General features: G+C 38.7%; 1 protein-coding gene across 2 annotated transcripts in view; it reads left to right on the top strand.

Annotated features, from left to right (window-relative positions):
- Positions 1-16,484, top strand: part of LOC114053885 (desmoglein-2-like) — a 45,920-nt gene extending 29,436 nt beyond the window's left edge. For both annotated transcript variants that reach the window (XM_027876994.1, XM_027876993.1), the window contains exons 4-15: positions 199-360; positions 488-632; positions 1,118-1,284; positions 6,441-6,578; positions 6,697-6,882; positions 7,020-7,285; positions 8,516-8,658; positions 9,162-9,389; positions 10,936-11,163; positions 13,359-13,489; positions 13,813-14,133; positions 15,021-16,484. In XM_027876994.1, coding sequence (XP_027732795.1) covers positions 199-360; positions 488-632; positions 1,118-1,284; positions 6,441-6,578; positions 6,697-6,882; positions 7,020-7,285; positions 8,516-8,658; positions 9,162-9,389; positions 10,936-11,163; positions 13,359-13,489; positions 13,813-14,133; positions 15,021-16,025 — 3,120 coding nt within the window. In that variant the 3' untranslated portion in view covers positions 16,026-16,484. The remainder of the gene's footprint in view (positions 1-198; positions 361-487; positions 633-1,117; positions 1,285-6,440; positions 6,579-6,696; positions 6,883-7,019; positions 7,286-8,515; positions 8,659-9,161; positions 9,390-10,935; positions 11,164-13,358; positions 13,490-13,812; positions 14,134-15,020) is intronic.
- Positions 16,485-17,275: the final 791 nt, after the last annotated feature.

A 17,275-nucleotide genomic window follows, 5' to 3' on the forward strand; every position in this document is an offset into this window, starting at 1 on the left:
GAGGTATCACTGTTCATATTTATAAAAAAGTCAATACTTTTTTCCAGATTTTAAGAACATTCAAGAAGAAAGTGACCCTATCTTGTAGCATCTCAACCCATTCAAAGGAAATTTGTCCTTTGTAAAAGTTTTTACCTAAAAATTTAGAGGGGTTTTAAATAACTTATTAATATGTTCAATCTGTCATTTTTCTGCCAGATACATTCAGATATTGCCGAGGAAAAAAACATAAAAGTTACATATCGTTACACTGGACCAGGGATTACAGAACAACCTTTTAATGTATTTGTCTTTGATAAAAATACTGGTGATTTAAATGTTACAAAGATTCTTGACCGAGAAGAAGTTCCAATGTATATAGTAAGTGGGATTATTTTGCGTTTGTTTTAATGTTGTAGGATTTATTACCTTAATTTTCAAATCACCTTTAAATTTTACTTAACGTGAAATATTTCATTCCTTATTTAACTGTGCAATATAATTTCAGCTGACAGCCTATGCTTTGGATGAGAGGGGGAACCAGGTGGAAAGGCCACTAGAGTTGCGAATTAAGGTTCTTGATATAAATGATAATGAGCCTATTTTCACCAAAAATGTCTTTTATGGGTCTGTTGAAGAACTAAGCGCAGCAAGTAAGTTCTTGCTTTTTTATTAATGAACGTTTAAAGTAATTTTAAAGTGACTTTGAGTAAGTGTACTCTTAACTCTTGTATATCTTATTGGAATAAAAGAACTATGATGAATATAAATTTTTAAAAAATAAAATTATTCTATGCTAAGTACAATCTTTCTTTTGAAAAACTCAAAAGGTTTATACAAGGGGTGTGTGTGTGTGTGTGTGTGTGTGTGTGTGTATGTATGCATGTGTGTGCGTATATGTGCCCTCGGTGGTGATGGTGGGGTAATAGGTATAAATATGCACATTTTAAAGGTAGGAAAACAGAAGCATACTTACCTCTAATACAAAATGCAAATAATGAATTGTTTTCCTTGGTTTATCTTCACATATTTGGCAACTCCAGCCTGAATTTCAAAGTTAAACTAAAGCCCATATCAAGTATAAAACTATGGAAAGAGGAGGTTGAATCGAGTGGAAAATATTTTTGTTGTGTTTCAGATACACTTGTGATGAAAGTTAGTGCAACAGATGCTGATGAGAAAGGTCATATCAATTCCAAAATTTCTTATAAGATTGTCTCTCAGGAGCCTGCCCAGCCTTTTGTCTTCTTCCTTGATAAAGACAAAGGAGAGATTCTAACAACAGCATTTATTCTGGATAGAGAGGTAAAATAGTACTTTGATATTCTCTAATGTGTATTTGAGTCTCCTGCATTTTTTTTTGTTGTTTTTTTTTTTAATTTCACTATCATTGTTCTACCTTGCTTTATTATTACCTCCACTAAAAGAGTCGATCAATCAGCACAAATTTACTAAATACTCAATATGTACCAAGCGTTACAGATAACAGAGAAAGGCAAAAATCCTTTCCCAACCTTCAAGTAGCTCACGAGTTAATGACAGGGATGCCATACAAAAAGTGTAAGTTCGGGATATATGTAGTGTAAATGGAGAGTAGCCTTAGCTGGAAGGCACTCGCAGTAGGTGGGGTGGTTGAAGGCACTGGGAAAGAAGGTGAAATTTGGGCTGATTCTTAAAGGAAACAAGGGAAGCTAGGAGGCAGAAATGAGGAGGATGAGCATTCCAGACAAGGTCAAAAGCCAGCATACACAGCTCTAGCCAAGAGATGTAATCTCATGTTCAAGAAATAGCAAATAGCCTGGTGTAGCTGGATTGTAGGTTACATGGAGGGGAGTAAGATGTAAGATGACTGAAAAAGGTAAGAAGGAGCCCAATTGTGAAAGGCTTTAAATGCCAGAGTATTTTCTGGTCGATCCTGGAGGTGACAGGGGGCCATTGAAGTTCATTGAGTAAGGGAGTTGCATGGCTAGACCTGCACTTAAGGAAAATCATGGATGGTTTGGAACCAGGAGTAGGAAGACTCTTAAAAGACCAGACAGACAAGTATTGTAATATTCCAATTGAGAGATAAGGAGGGACTGTGGTAGCTATGGAAGTGGGGAGAAGGGACCATATACAAGAGATGTTCTGACGATAGAAATGACAAGATTTGACAAAGGATTGGATATGTGAGACGAATGTGAGTGAGAAGTCAAGAATGACACCTAGCTTGATAGTCTGAGTAACTCAGATGGTGGTGCCCTCCACAGTAATAGGGAGATTCAGGAACGGGTAGAGTTTGGAAAAAAAGGATAATAAGCTCTTCTATTTTTAGTTATTTTTGGTCATGAAATAGCAAAATTTTTAATTTAAATAAATGTGTGGTCATGTGTTCACACACAAAAGAACTTCCCAAAGACTGGTATGCCCTATGGCAATTCATGTAGTTTTTCTTTTTTTTTTTATTAATTCATTTTGATTTATCAATAATCACTTCCATATGCTTTTGAGTTTAAAATTTTTCTCCTCCATCCTCCCCACCACCCTCCCCAAGACGGCGCATAATCTGATATAGGCTATACATATACATTCCTATTAAACATATTTTCACATTAGTGATGTTGTAAGTAGAAATTAAAACCAATTGGAGGAACCATCAGAAAGAGGAAACAAAACTCAACAGAAGAGAAAAAAAATAGCAATTCGGCTTCCATAGTTCTTTCTTTGGGTGTGGATAGCGTTTTCCATCACAAGGCCTCTGGAGATGTCTTAGATCCTTCTATTGCCAGGAAGGGTTAAGTTTATCCATATTAGTCATCACACAATGTGGCTGTTATTGTGTACAACGTTCTCTTGGTTCTGCTCACTTCACTCAGCATCAGACCATATAAGTCTTTCCAGGTTTTTCTGAAGTCAGCCTGCTATCATTTCTTATAGCACAATATTCCATCGCATTCATATACCACAACTTGCTCAACCATTCCCCAATTGATGGGCATCCTCTCAATTTCCAATTCTTTGCCACCACAAAAAGAGCTGCTATGAATATTTTTGTACATGTGGGTCCTTTTGCCATTGTGTGATCTCTTTGGGATATAGCCCTAGAAGTGCTATTGCTGGGTCAAAGGGTATGCACATTTTTATAGCCCTTTGGGTATAGTTCCAAATTGCTCTCCAAAATGGTTGGGGCATTTCACAACTCCACCAACAATGCATTAGTGTTCCAATTTTCCCACATCTTCTCCAACATTTATCATTTTCCTGGTTTGTAATTCATGTAGTTTTTCAGTGCCCTCTTCAAGTAATGATATAGGCTTGTGTAATATTAACAACACTGGCTCCTCTCTGTGAGCAAAGTTTGTTAACCTACATCATATTCTCTGAAAGTAGAACCCTGAACCCTGAAGGTGTTGGGAAGTCTCTCTTCTCTGCAGTTGGCTTAAGGCCCCACTGACTATGCTCCCCACAATTTTAGGGACCTAGTGACTAGCACTGCAGTTCCACTTAGCTACTTTTACAAAGGGCTTTTTGCTTCAGATATACAGTAAGAAAAAAAAATATTAAAACATTTTCCCCAACACGTTGGGAACACAATCCACTCTTTCTTCATGTTGTTGTTATTCAGTTGTTTCAGTTGTGTCCACCTCTTCATGACCCCATTTGGGGTTTTCTTGGCAAAGATACTGGAGTGGTTTGCCATCGCCTTCTCCAGCTCATTTTACAGTTGAGGAAACTGAGACAAATAGACTTAAGTGACTTGCGCAGGGTCACACAGCTAGTAAGTGTCTGAAGCTAGATTTGAATTCACAAAGATGAATCTTCCTGACTTCAGGTCCGGTTCTATCCACTGGGCCAGCTAGCTGCCCCCATAATCTACCCTATACCATCTCATCCTCTGGACAAAGAGAAAAATTAGGCTCATAATTTAGCTCAGTTCTTACTTGGCATTAATCCCACAAAGTTCAAGTCCAAAGCCAATAGTGTGGAATTCTAGGCTGGCATCTCTAGATCCTTGTTATTTGGTTGAGTCACTGCTGGGCTGGTTGTAGCCAATGAACTCCCTTATACATAATGAGTTTGAGATGCCTGTGAGACACCCAGTTGCAGATGTCCAAAAGGCATTTAGTGATGTGAGACTGGAGCTCATGAGACAGACAAGGGCTGGATAAACAGATCTGGGAATCATCTGCATAAAGATGGTAATTAAACCTATGGGAACCATTGAGGTTACTAAGTAAGAAAATGCACACTAATGTGCCATTGGAGGATATATGAATTGCTCTAGACAGTTTAGAAAGCAATTTGGGATAATATGTAAAAGATGACTTAAAATGCCTTACATTTTGACTCAGAGATTCCACTGCTAAGCATTTATCCTGAAGAAGTTAAAGACAGAAAGAAAGGTCCCATTTACACTAAAATATTCATAGTGGCACTTTTTGTGGTAGCAAAGACTTGGAAACCAAGTGTATGCCCATTGATTGGGAAATGACTAAAACACTGTATACATGAACATAGTGGAATATTACTGTGCCATAAGAAACAAGCAGAAAAAATTCAAAGGCTCATGGGAAGATTTACATGAACTGATACAGAATGAAATAAAAAGAAATAAGAAAATAATGTACATGATTACTACAACAGTGTAAATGGAAAACACAGAATAGACAAACTAAATGTTTTGTAATTATAGTTCCCAGGCTTGGTACTAGAAACAGAGTTGAAAAGATCTCTCCTCTTCCCTTCATTGCAGAGGTGGGACATGATGGATGTGGAATAATGAATATAAAATCAGACATGGTTGATATGTTGATATGGTTAGTTTTGCTGAATTCCTTTTTTCACCCTTTATCTTTCTTTGGTATTACTTGTTTTTTAAAGTCTCAGTCTATTTATCTCACCTCAGCCTGGAAACACAGTGAACATTCACAGATCCAATCTGGCTACCGATCAGCATAACAGCTTAGACCAGCTCCATGTCTGACCTGGACTAGTTCATTCCCTCCATAGGCAGCCTAGTGGCCCCTCACTCTCAGGAGCTCACATATTGCTGCTGGTCTTAGAATGGATACCCAGTTGGCCTAGTACACTGCTCCCCAGAATTCCTGAGTTCAAGCACCTCCCTAGTAGCAGAGAGTCCAAGTGTATACCATCACACCTGGCTTTTATCTTTTTAATTTTTTTTTGTTTTTACATTAACTATATTCCCAAATATTCCTCCACCTGCTTTAAGAGTCGACAAGATTAACCAGCACATCATCAGAGTCCAACATTGTATAGCATTCCACACTCATAGTTCCCTACCTATAAAAAGAAGGGCTGGGAAGGTACCTTCTCATATCACTTTGGAGCCAACCATGGCAATAGTAATTTCATTGCGTTCAGTTTCCATTGTTGTTTTGTCATTATTTCCATTTACATTGTGTAGACATTTTATATATTGTTTGCCCAGTTCTTCTTACTCCTCTTTGCATTAGTTCACACAAGTCTTTCCATGCTAATATGTATTTATCCTATTCATAATTTCATACGGTATAGTCATAGTTCACAACATTCTTGCACCAAATTTTATGTAGCCATTCTTCATGATGAGTACCTTTGTCTTTACTTCTTTGCTGCCTCAAAAAGTGCTGCTCTATAATTGGGGGTTGGGGGAAGCCTTTTTTATCACAGACCTCTTCATGCCTACCAGTGGGGATCACAGGATCAAAGGTTGGACATCTTTGTCACTTTCTTCACATAATTCCAAATTATTTTATAGTGTGGTTGGACCAGTTTATTGCTACACCAGCAAACAGTGCATTAATAGCTAAGCATTTGTTTATAAAGCACTTTAAGGTTTTCAAAGCACATTTTACAAATATTACCTCATTTGGTCTTCATGATAATCCAGGGAGGTAGATACTGTAATTATCCTTATTTAACAGATGAGGAAACTGAAGTTAAGTGACTCGCCCAAGGTCACACAGATACTAAGTAAGTGTCTGAGGCCAAGATCAGCACAACGCTACAGTGGTGCTTTTTTATGAAAACAATCAAAAACAGATGATAATAAACCTGTAGAGTTAGAAGGGGGCGGCGCAGCTAGGTGGTGCAGTGAATAGAACTCTGGCCTTGGAGTCAGGAGGACCTGAGTTCAAATCCAGCCTCAGACACTTAACACTTACTAGCTGTGTGACCTTGGGCAAGTCACTTAACCCTGATTGCCTCACCAAAAACAAAAAATAAAATAAAAATTAAAAAAAGAAAGGGGGGAGGGAGGTTATTTAATCCAATCCTTTGGTTTTTTCAGATATGGAAACTGAGGCCCCAGGAGGTTAAGTGACTTGTCCAAAACACAGCTAGTAATTGACAGAACCCTGAGACAAAACTCACATCTCCTGATTCTTTTAAATCCTTTGTTCTTTCCATGATACCAGAAACTCATATTTGTGTAAAGTAATTGACTTTAATTGATGGTTATTTTTCACTCCTAAAAACAGAAACAAAGCCACTACAGTCTGATTGTCGCAGCAACTGATGGAAATGGACAAAAAACAGACAAGCCAGTGAATCAAGCCACAGTACAAATTAAAATTTTAGATGTCAATGACAATATACCTGTGACTGAATCTGAGACAGTGAGTATTTATGCTAGGCATTGTATATGTGTTTGTGTACCAATGCCATAATTTCAGCTTATGTTGTTGGACTGAATGAAGAATAATTAATGCAAAGCAATGTGTCCATCTGTTGTAGTATGCGGTAACGATTAAAGAAAATCAAGCAAACGTGCAAGTCATGCGTATAAAAGTAACTGACTTGGATGAAGTAGGCTCGGATAATTGGCTGGCAAATTTTACATTCGTTTCAGGAAATGAAGGGGGTTATTTTCGTGTAGAAACAGATACTCAAACAAATGAAGGAATTGTGACTCTTATTAAGGTAGGTATTACGAGTTTTCAAAGGTTGGAAAATGTTGATTGCAAATTTAAGTTGAAAATAATGGCTTTTCCTATTAGGTTCAGGTCTTGAAGATTTTGATAAAAGCAGAAGGGCATTCATTTTTTTTTCTTTTCTAGGAAGTGGATTATGAAGTAATGAAGACTCTTGACTTGAAGATGATTGTCACCAACAAAGCACCATTTCACAAATCAATTAGAAATAAGTTTGTAGCAAAACCCATTCCTATCAAGGTCAAAGTGACAAATGTTGTGGAGGGTATTTATTTTAAAAGCAAAAAAATCATGATCCAAATCAGTGAACATATGGAGAGGTCAGAAATAGGCAAAACTATTGGAAGATTTCAAGCCTACGATGAGGACACTGGACAAGTAGCCCAAGTAACGTAAGATATTTGTTAAGTTTTTTCTCTTTATAAGTTTTTCTAACTTTCATTAAAATTATGGTGGAATTCAGAGACTCCATCAGTCTCTGGGCCCCACTCTTTGTATTTCTCAGAGAAGGCACCACCTCTTTCCAAAAGTTTCATGGAATCCCTGAGTTTGAATAGGCTTCAGAAAGGACTGATTCCAACTCATACTCATATAAGAATGCTTTCTCTCACATTCCTGAAAAGTAGCCCAACTTACCCTGGTTTAGACACCTCTAAGGATGGGAAAAACATGCCACTGCCTCCCGAGGCAGTCCATTTCACCTTCAATTAATCAATAAATATTCGTTAAGTGCCCATTATGTGTCAGGTACTGTGCTAAGCTCTAACCTCAAACAGTGCTAATTGTTAGCCTGTTTCTCTCAATATTGAGCATAAATCTGACCCTCTGCAGCTTCTACTCATTTCACTCAGCTCTGCCCTCTGGTGCCAAGCAGAACATAGCTGCTTAGGTGGTCCTGAGTACCTTCCATCTACCCTTTATAACATGGTCTCCAGGCTTCTCCTTGTACCAGCTGTTTTGCTCAGGATGTGTTCCAGTTTGTCAGTGACCTTCCTAAAATGGGGTGCCCAGAGCTGAACACAGTACTCTGGATGTGTTCATACCAAGTTATGGTATCATGGGATTGTTTCCTTGCTAGGTCTGGGCACCATGTCTCCTTCATTCCAAAAGAAATTGTAATCAGTTACTGTTTCCCTTGGCAAGATGTGTGTGTTTGTGTGTGTGTGTGTGTATGCACATTGCAAAAGAAACAGATATTGGAAACCTAGAATTGGAAGTGAAAGAATCTCAGCATTTGAGAGTTAGAAGGGACCCCAGCAGCCATGTAGTTCAATCCATACCTAGAAGAAATAGACACATAACTGACAAGTGGCCATACAGTTTGTTTTTGAAGATGGAAGGGAAGCCTATCCCTTCTTCATTCAAACAATCAATAAATATTTATTAAGTGCCCTACTATGTTCCAGGCTCTGTGCTGAGACGGCTTGGGAAAAATCTCCTGTAAAGATGAGAAGCTGGGATTTAAAGAAAGACAGTCCATTCTGTTTACGGATGCCTGTCTGTAATCATTAGGAAATTTTTCTTGACATCAAGTTTAAATTTGGCTCTTCCATATTTTCTATGAAAAGAGAATGGTTAATTTGTTCACAACCTAAACATTTTTATTTGTGATCTCTGAACAGGTATGTTAAAGGAGAAGATGTCGACAATTGGATCACAGTGGATTCAATCACATCTGAAATCAAACTTGCTAAAATTCCTGATTATGAATCTAAATATGTCATTAATGGCACTTACTTTGCAAAGATCTTGGCTATAACTAAAGGTAGGGTTTTAAATAGTTATGCCATTATGTTTTTTTTTTCCCCTAATACTCAGACCTGCTTTCTGATTTTGTGTAGGAGGTCAGATAATCTTCCAAGGGTATATTGGCATTTCTATTCACTTAGAGCAGGAGTGGGCAACCTGTGGCTTCAAGGCCACAGGTCCTCAAGTGCAGCCCTTTGACTGAATCCAAACTTCACAGAACAAATTCCCTTAAAAGGATTTGTTCTGTAAAACTTGGACTCAGTCAAAAGGCTGCACCCAAGTACCTAGAAGGCCACATGTGGTCTCAGCCACAAGTTCTCCATCTCTGACTTAGAGCCTGATAAAAATCTTATGTCATCTGAATATGAGTTTTGTGTGTGTGTGTGTGTGTGTGTGTGTGTGTGTAATATGTGAAAAAAGATGTGATTATGAGATTCTTTTCCTCATACCTGATTGTGAAGAAAACATAATGCAGACTTCTTTCAAGATTTTAACCATTGCATGCTTCTTTTTTTTCAGATGTTCCTAGAAAGACAGTCACTGGCACCATTGAAATCGTGGTAAAAGATTTTAATGATAACTGTCCAGAACTCATAAATCCAGTACAGACTATCTGTGATGATTCAGAGTATGTGAATGTTACTGCTAAGGACTTAGATGGTTATCCAAATAGTTCACCTTTCAGATTTACTGTCATTGATGAACCGCCTGGAATGGCAGAGAATTGGTACTTTGGACACCAAGAAGGTAAACGTAATCCGGAAGCCCCATTTCATTTTGATAATTACAGCTTCCTTTTTCATCTGAAAAGTAGACTCATCTTTTTCATGTTTACCTAGATATTAGACATCTGCACACTGAAATGAAACGCTGTAGCTCCAAAAATGTTTTTGGATCTAGCCTTTCAGACAAAGGAATAATTTCTCTTTTGTAGCTACAGAGAGTAGTTTCCTATGTCCCAGGGCTGTTATGAGAATAAAGTGAGATAATTGTTGTAAATTGCTTTGCAAACCTTAAAGCACATCTGTAATGCTAGCCATAATTAGTAGTGGGAAGGGCAGCTACAGAAAGTAATACATCCCAGGGTTGTTTTGAGGTTAAAATGAGAAAATATTTGTAAAACACTTTGCAAACCTTAAAGTCCTAATCTGTTAAATGCTAGCTGTGGTTAGTAGTAGTGGGAAGGGTAGGGGGCCCTCACATCCTGATGATTGCAATCTTCTTAAGGTCCCTATTGAGTTACCAGTGACTCAGTTGAGACTTGTAATAGGTACCAAAACTCAGAAACCACCCATTCTAGAGGCCAAAAAACTGTTGTGATTATCTTTGAAAAGGCTTTAGGGAGGTAGGAGGGAAGGTTCACTTTTTCTTAAATATAATCAGTGGTCAGGTGAGGAACTCAGTTTGCCCTAATTCCTGTGTTGAAACCCATCTCAAGCATATGGTAATAATGTGAAGTAAAGGTCTAATGTCAGTATGGCAAAATCTCATAATTTTGTGGTCAAAGAATAATAACATTTATATTATAGTAAAATACTCGGATACTATCTACAATGTGGAAGATGCTATAGGTGCCATAGAGAATGTATAAATTATTATGGAACTTAAAAATCTAATAGAGATAAAGTATGTACACAATGATAATGGCTAACATTTAAGTTTACAAAGATCTTTTGTGGATTATGTCATTTGATCTTCACCAAAAAAAAACAAACCTGTGAGAGGCAGGTGCTACAAGTATTATTTTTCTCATTTTACAGATTAAGAATTGGAAACTCAGAAAGGATAAATGACTGCCCAAAATACATGGCTCATAAGTGTGAAAGGTGCAATTTAAATCTCTCCTGATGTCAAGCAGTACCAAGTGTACTTGAAAGCAGTTAAAGATAAATGCTTTAAGCATGAAAGAAATAGAATGCTTAAGGCATTCAGAAGAGGGAGTGGTAATTTCTAGTTGTGTAATCAGGGAAAGCATGATAGAGGAGGCAGCATCATGAGAGGTATGGTGACATAGTAGGGAAAGAAACATCAGACTTGTGACGTCCCAGGGTTGTAAAAAGCAGAAAAAAATAATGGAAATGTCATTTCACCCAAATAAGTCATTTTTGGCTCTAATGTAGTTTTGATCCTTCTCTACTAAACTGTATGATTTATATGTAGAAACTCATTAAGTAAAGGCAGAGATAAAAATTAAATGTATGAATGGAGCAGAATGTGTTTTAGTGACTGGAAAAAATGCCCATTATTAAACATTATCTTTCTTTTTCCTCTTTCTCTCCTTTGTACACCCCAGATACAAGCGCATGGTTGATACCAAGAAAATTGAAAGTGGGCAGAAGTGAAATCCACTTGTCAGTGAGTGATAATCAAGGATTAAACTGTCCTGAAAAGCAGATCCTTGCATTGACAGTTTGCAGCTGTGTGAGTGGTAGTGGCTGTGTTCAACCACTGGCCGACCCCTATGTGGGGCTGGGGGCTGGAGCAATTTGGCTCATGATTTTCGCACTTCTTCTGTTGCTACGTAAGTATTAAAACAACCTCTCGTTATTGACTTCTTGGTATCTTAAGAACCTTGACAGGTAACTCATAGTTTGAACACTGGGTCAGCAGACAACATCCTGGGTGCCTGCCTTCTGTTATACCAAGACATTACCATATTTTGATCCCAGTCTTTTCACTGCTTATAGTGGCCTTACAGATATGTGTGTGTGTCCACACACACACACACACACACACACACACACACACACACTCATTGTTTTTGCCAGCATTTCTACATTAAAAAGGAATTTTGAAAGATGGTAAATTCACATAAAGTCAGCAAAATAGATTAATGCAGAATTGGCTGCCTGCCATTATTAGAATAAATGTTTCTACCTTTTGAAAAAAGAAAGGCATGATGAATGAGCCAAAGCCGAGGCAGCCATCTTAGACTAAGGGATTCAGAAATACCCATCTCTGTTTTTGTCACAACTTCAGGCTTGTTTGAATCTTATCAAGTCAGTAATTCTCATGACATTGATTTCCGCCTCTGTAAAATAGAAAGAGGTCATCTTTCTTTCTTCATTGAGAACCCAAACAAGATGGAAACCTATGACCTGAAACCACCTAAGATACAAAAATGCCTTATAGTGAGATTCTTTTGGTGCTTCTGAATTTGTAAGGAATCTAAGACAAGACCTATCTTACACCAAATTTTGCTCTCTAATGAAACATCACAGCAAGATTCAAATGTAGTTTGATTTGTTGTTTTTGTTTGTTTTTTTAGACTCAGAGTATTCTTTTTTTAGAGAAGTTTGCCCATATTAGAGATCTACCTGTCAAGCTCTAAGACTTAGCAATGAACCTTGAAATTGATTGTGATTATTTAGCTAATAGTACATTGATAGTATTCAAATGTTTTATGCTAGAGCAGGAGTTCTTAACTTGGGGTCCATGAATTTGGTTTTTTAATCTATTTTGATAAAGTATTTCAATGTAATTGATTTCATTTGTACTCTATGTACTTTATTTTACGCATTAAAAATTATTTTGGGAAAAGGTCCATAGGTTTGACTAGACTTCTAAAAGCGGAGGGCCTTAGACACTAAAAAGGTTAAGAAACCCTGAACTAGGGCCTGAAAATAGGAGTGCCTTGTTAACGAATTTGTTGTTCAGTTGTTTTTCAGTCATGCCCAACTCTTCACGACATCATTTGAGATTTTCCTGGCAGATATACTGGAATGATTTGCCATTTCCTTACCCAGTTCATTTTACAAATGAGGAAACTGAGGCAAACAGAGTTAAATGGCTTGCCCAGGCTCATACAACTTGGAAGTATCTAAGGCCAGATTTGAACTCAGGGAGAAGAATCTTCCTGACTCCAGGCCCCATGCTCTATGCACTGTGCCACCCAGCTGCCCATGTTGATGAATACCGGCTTGAAAATAGTGAAGAGACAGAAATATTCTATGATGGCTCTAGAATAAATGTCACTGCACTTCTTTAAAACATGCAGCCACCTTAGACAATCTCCATAGAACTGAAACTGTCTATTTTTACTCTTTGAGACACTCTTATTATGCATCCAAGAGTGGTGGTGTCAAACTCGAATAGAAATGGAAGCCACTAAACCATACATAAAGATCTCTGCGAGCCTCATTGACTTAGAAAACCACACGTTAACACTATCCATGTTCTTTGGATTTTTATTTATTTTGTTAAATTTATTTCTCAAGTACTGTTTGATCTGATCTGGACAGCACTCAGGAGTGTTGTAGGCTGCAGTGCAGCCAGCCGGCAGCTTATTTGACACCTCTGGCCAAGAGTCCCTCATCTTTGCTTGAGCTCCCAACAAAACAAACTTAGTGTAAGGAGGGACAAGATGAAGAGGGAAAACTTAGGCATGAGGTACAGGGCATCAGAAATAGGGGTAGTGTGGGTCAGTTGAAAGACTATTGGATTTGGAATTAGGGAGATAGGTTCAAATATAGGGTGCACCACTTACCACATATGTAACCTTAAGGAAGTTATTTCATGTCTGGGCCTCAGTTTCCTCATCTGTAAAATGAAGGGATTGGACTAGATATCCTCCCTTCCAGCTCTCAAGCTATGATCTAGTTACAGGGCAAAGTGAGGAGTAAATGCCAAACATATTTCTCAGACTGAATTGAATGCCCAATATTATTAGCATATGGAAACTAATTTATCCTCTACTTATTTTTTTCTCCTTTCCAGTTGTACCCCTCTTACTGCTTCTGTGTCACTGTGGAGGAGCAGGAGGAGGAGCCAAAGGCTTCACAGCCATACCTGATACTGTAGAGATGCTGCATCCATGGAACAATGAAGGGGCGCCGCCTGAAGACAAGGCATGTCTAGTAGATGCTATAAAATTATTTTCTTTTTGAATTTCAGTTATATTGTAGAGCATTAGCCTAACATTCCAGACTTAGATAACTCTTGCATTGGGTTGGTCCTCAAAGGCTCCAGGAGGCTCTCCCATGAACATAATGAAGAGAAAGAGAATCCGTCCAAATGAAACCCCACCCTTCTCAGCAAGGAAGTGTCCTGTTCCTTTCAAACACTGTAACCTACTCATTCTGCCCATATTCTTGTGCGTCCCAGGGTCTAAAAACCACATACTGATCTTCCACCCCTCCTAAATCTCCAATGTAACTTTTTGCTTTTATAGGTCGTGACATCTCTCGTGACAACAGATCGTGGGGGAAATTTTGGAGTACCTGCCGGAGGAGGAAATAGAACAGGAGTCATGACAGGCAGTGAAACAACTAGGAGGGAAAGTAGCTCTGGCCATCGTACTGTGACTGTGGTAGATGGAGTATGGGAAGAGCACAGAAGCCTTCTGAACAGTAGAATTAAAAGAACTGTGGGAGCAGTTGGAGCTGTGAGTGGTGCGGCAACGATGGGGGCAGCTGGAGTCATGGGGACTGACGGATCCAGGGCAACCACTGTTGCGCTGAATGAAGAATTTCTGAGAAGCTACTTCAGTGAGGTAAGGATCTGTTTGGGGATCATGTGTACATGAATGAAGAATAGTCACAACTTAAAAGCAAATAGACAGTTGTTAATTCAGTTTTTTTTTACAGCGGGTTTAGAAATAATGAGCAAAAATAGGTCTCTACCCTTTACATGTTGCATTGTTCCAAACTGAAACATTTGATTTTATGATTAATATAATAGTATATATCAAATAATTAAAATTATTCATGAGAAATTTAAAGGAAATTAAAAGGAGGCTAATTATTATTACATTTTTTTTCTTTTTAATTAATGAAAAATTATGTTCTAATGCCATAAGGAGGTAGTTTGTGGGTTTTTTTTTTCTTGGTAGTTGGGAGTAAGAGGCAGAGATGAGGACAGGTTCCTTTCAAGAGTTTGGGGTTCTTGAGAACAGTGTCTGACTGTCCATAGTGCTTTGGTTGAATTTATAGGTTTGGGGAAGGAGCAGGAAGATCAAAAGATGCTTTTCTAGTTCCTTCTACAAATTTAATTCTGCTCTCCCGTGGCTAAATGGTTATAAATTATGCCAGTTCTCCTGTTCCTACCTCACTTTTCTTTTCAATGTTTCCCCCTTCTCGTTACTTAAAGAGTATTAGATTGGTAAGGGTGTGTTCACAGTTGGAAAGGGAGAGGGAAGGAAATAAGCCTACTATGTGCCAGGCAGTGTGTGTGCTAAGCACTTTACATATATTATCTTGTTTGATAAAATTAAGAAAATAGAGGAAATAGGAAAAAAGAATTTGTTTTTCTAAACTACCCAAGATTTTGGGATCTCACTTAAAAGTTTTTTTTCTTTATTCTAAATTCTGATACATATAGTTATTTGAAAGTGACATTATTATTCAGCTATGTATGTTTTGATTCTCATTTCCTTTTTAGAAAGCTGCTTCCTATGCTGACAGTGATGAAATTCAAACAGGGAAAGACTGTCTCCTAGTTTATTCTCAGGAAGAAACACAATCTCTTCATGGTTCTATTGGCTGTTGCAGCTTCATCGAGGCAGACTGGGATGACCGTTACCTGGATGATTTGGGAATCAAGTTCAAGACGCTAGCAGAAATATGTATAGGCCAAAAAATAGAGACAGATAGTGAAACTGGCCTCAGGCACAAACTTACCACCCCAGCTAGTGTGAATACAGTTTCACAGTCAGTTTATGAGCAGAATACTCTTCAGGCAGAAAAGTCCCACTCCTCCTTCTCTGGCACCAGCTCCCAGGCTTCAAAGCCAGTGAGCAAGCCAACTTCAGAGACCTTGACTCAGGAATTAGTCTCTGAAAGATCTTTATCAAACAGGCAAGAGCTGAAGGTGGTAAGACCCCTCCCCAATCCATTGCCTACCAGTAATATCGTCGTAACAGAAACCTCCTATTCCACTGGCTCCACATTACCACCAAGTACTCTGATCCTCAATGCCAATCAACCGCAGAACCTCATGGTCACAGAGAGGGTGTATGCTCCTGCCTCTAGTTTGGTAGACCAGCAGTTTGTCCAGCAGCACACTAATAAAAGCAATGTAGTGGTCACCGAACACACGATCCAGCCTAGTGGTGGCATAGCCAGTGGTCTAGGAGGCATTCAGGATCTGCCCGATTCACACTATGTTGTCGTGAGGGAGAGAGAGAGGTTACTGGCCCCGAGCTCAAGCCTGCAGCCCATTCAGAATGTCCCCAGTTTAGCAGTAGGACAGAATATGACAGTAACAGAAAGAGTGCTCACACCTGCCTCGAATCTGCAAGCCTCAAAGACTGTAGTTTCTGGAGCCGGGACGCTAAGCCCCTTGCAAAATTTAGATTTACAGGAATCCGTTCCATCCAATTCTGCTGTGACCATGTCTTCTACCAGAGTCACCAAGCATAGCACTGTCCAGCATTCTTATTCATAAAATAATAATCAGCCCCTCCACTTGCAGCTAGCCATTTTATATTTTCAAAGTGCCCAGCCCCTGGGTGAGTCCTGCTCACAGAACTGACACAGGTGTTCAGTCACTCATAACTGGAAAACAGCTAGATTGAGTTAGTGAGCAGAGGCCTGGATGGCAGAGTCCTTTGTTTGCTTCTAGGCCTGTGTAACAGAAATGCCTCTTGACCTACTAGGGTTATGAAAATGATCGCGTCAAATAAGTGACCTGATAATTCTTTTCAGTTCAATTCAACAAACATGTTTTAAGTGTCTTCTCTGTACAAGGCATTGTGCTATGTACTGAGGATACAAAGATAGGGGAAAAAACCATCCCAGTTCTCAAGGATCTTCAGTGTTCTACTGAGGGTATTAGTAATAATTATTATTCTAACTAACATTTATATAGTGCTTACTATGCACCAGGCACTGTGCTAAGTGCTCAGCAATTACTATCTCATTTGATCCTCACAACAACCCTAGGAGGTAGATGCTACTATTATCATCCCCATTTTACAGATAAGGACACTGAGACAAACAGAGGTTAAGTAACTTGCCCAGGGTCACACAGCTAATAAGTGTCTGAAGCTGGATTTGAACTCAGGTTTTCTTGATTCCAGGCCTGGCTTTCTCTGTGCAACTTAGCTGCCAACAAACAAAATAACTGGAGGAAGGAGACTGGTTAGCTGCAAAATATGAAGCTAATTACATAGATACAATCCATCTTCAGTTAAGTAAACAAGAAGTACCTAACATCAATCCAGAGAAACAAGGGAACTCGGAAGCCATTTAGCCAAACACCCATTCTACAGATCAGGAAATTGACCCAGGGAAGCTAAGTGACTTGTCATGAGTCACACAAATGGCAATCAACAGAAAGGGGATTTGAACCCAAGAATTAGTCACTTTTTCACTAAGTGCTCAAGGCACCAGAGACCCTGGGGATACAAAGGTGAAATAAAATATGGACCCCATCTTCAGGGAGCTTATGGTCCAATGAGAAGGAAAATGCCTACTGAAGAACATTGTTGAAAAGTAGAGTTACAAAGTTTTCCTAAATTGGATGAGTTTCTATTGCCTTTTTCCCCTTTTCTCATCCTCATAAAGCTCTTTGGAGGCCTCATATCTTACTTATGCCAGATTATCTACAACAACCCATTTCCCCCGAGGTTCCTTATCCAGTCTTGTGTTGTTCCCCAAAGTCTGCCATGATAGTTATCCAAAGATTCTGATCCA

This window comes from Vombatus ursinus, unplaced genomic scaffold, assembly GCF_900497805.2.
Source record: "Vombatus ursinus unplaced genomic scaffold, bare-nosed wombat genome assembly UNPS02014812.1, whole genome shotgun sequence".
NCBI lineage: Eukaryota > Metazoa > Chordata > Mammalia > Diprotodontia > Vombatidae > Vombatus > Vombatus ursinus.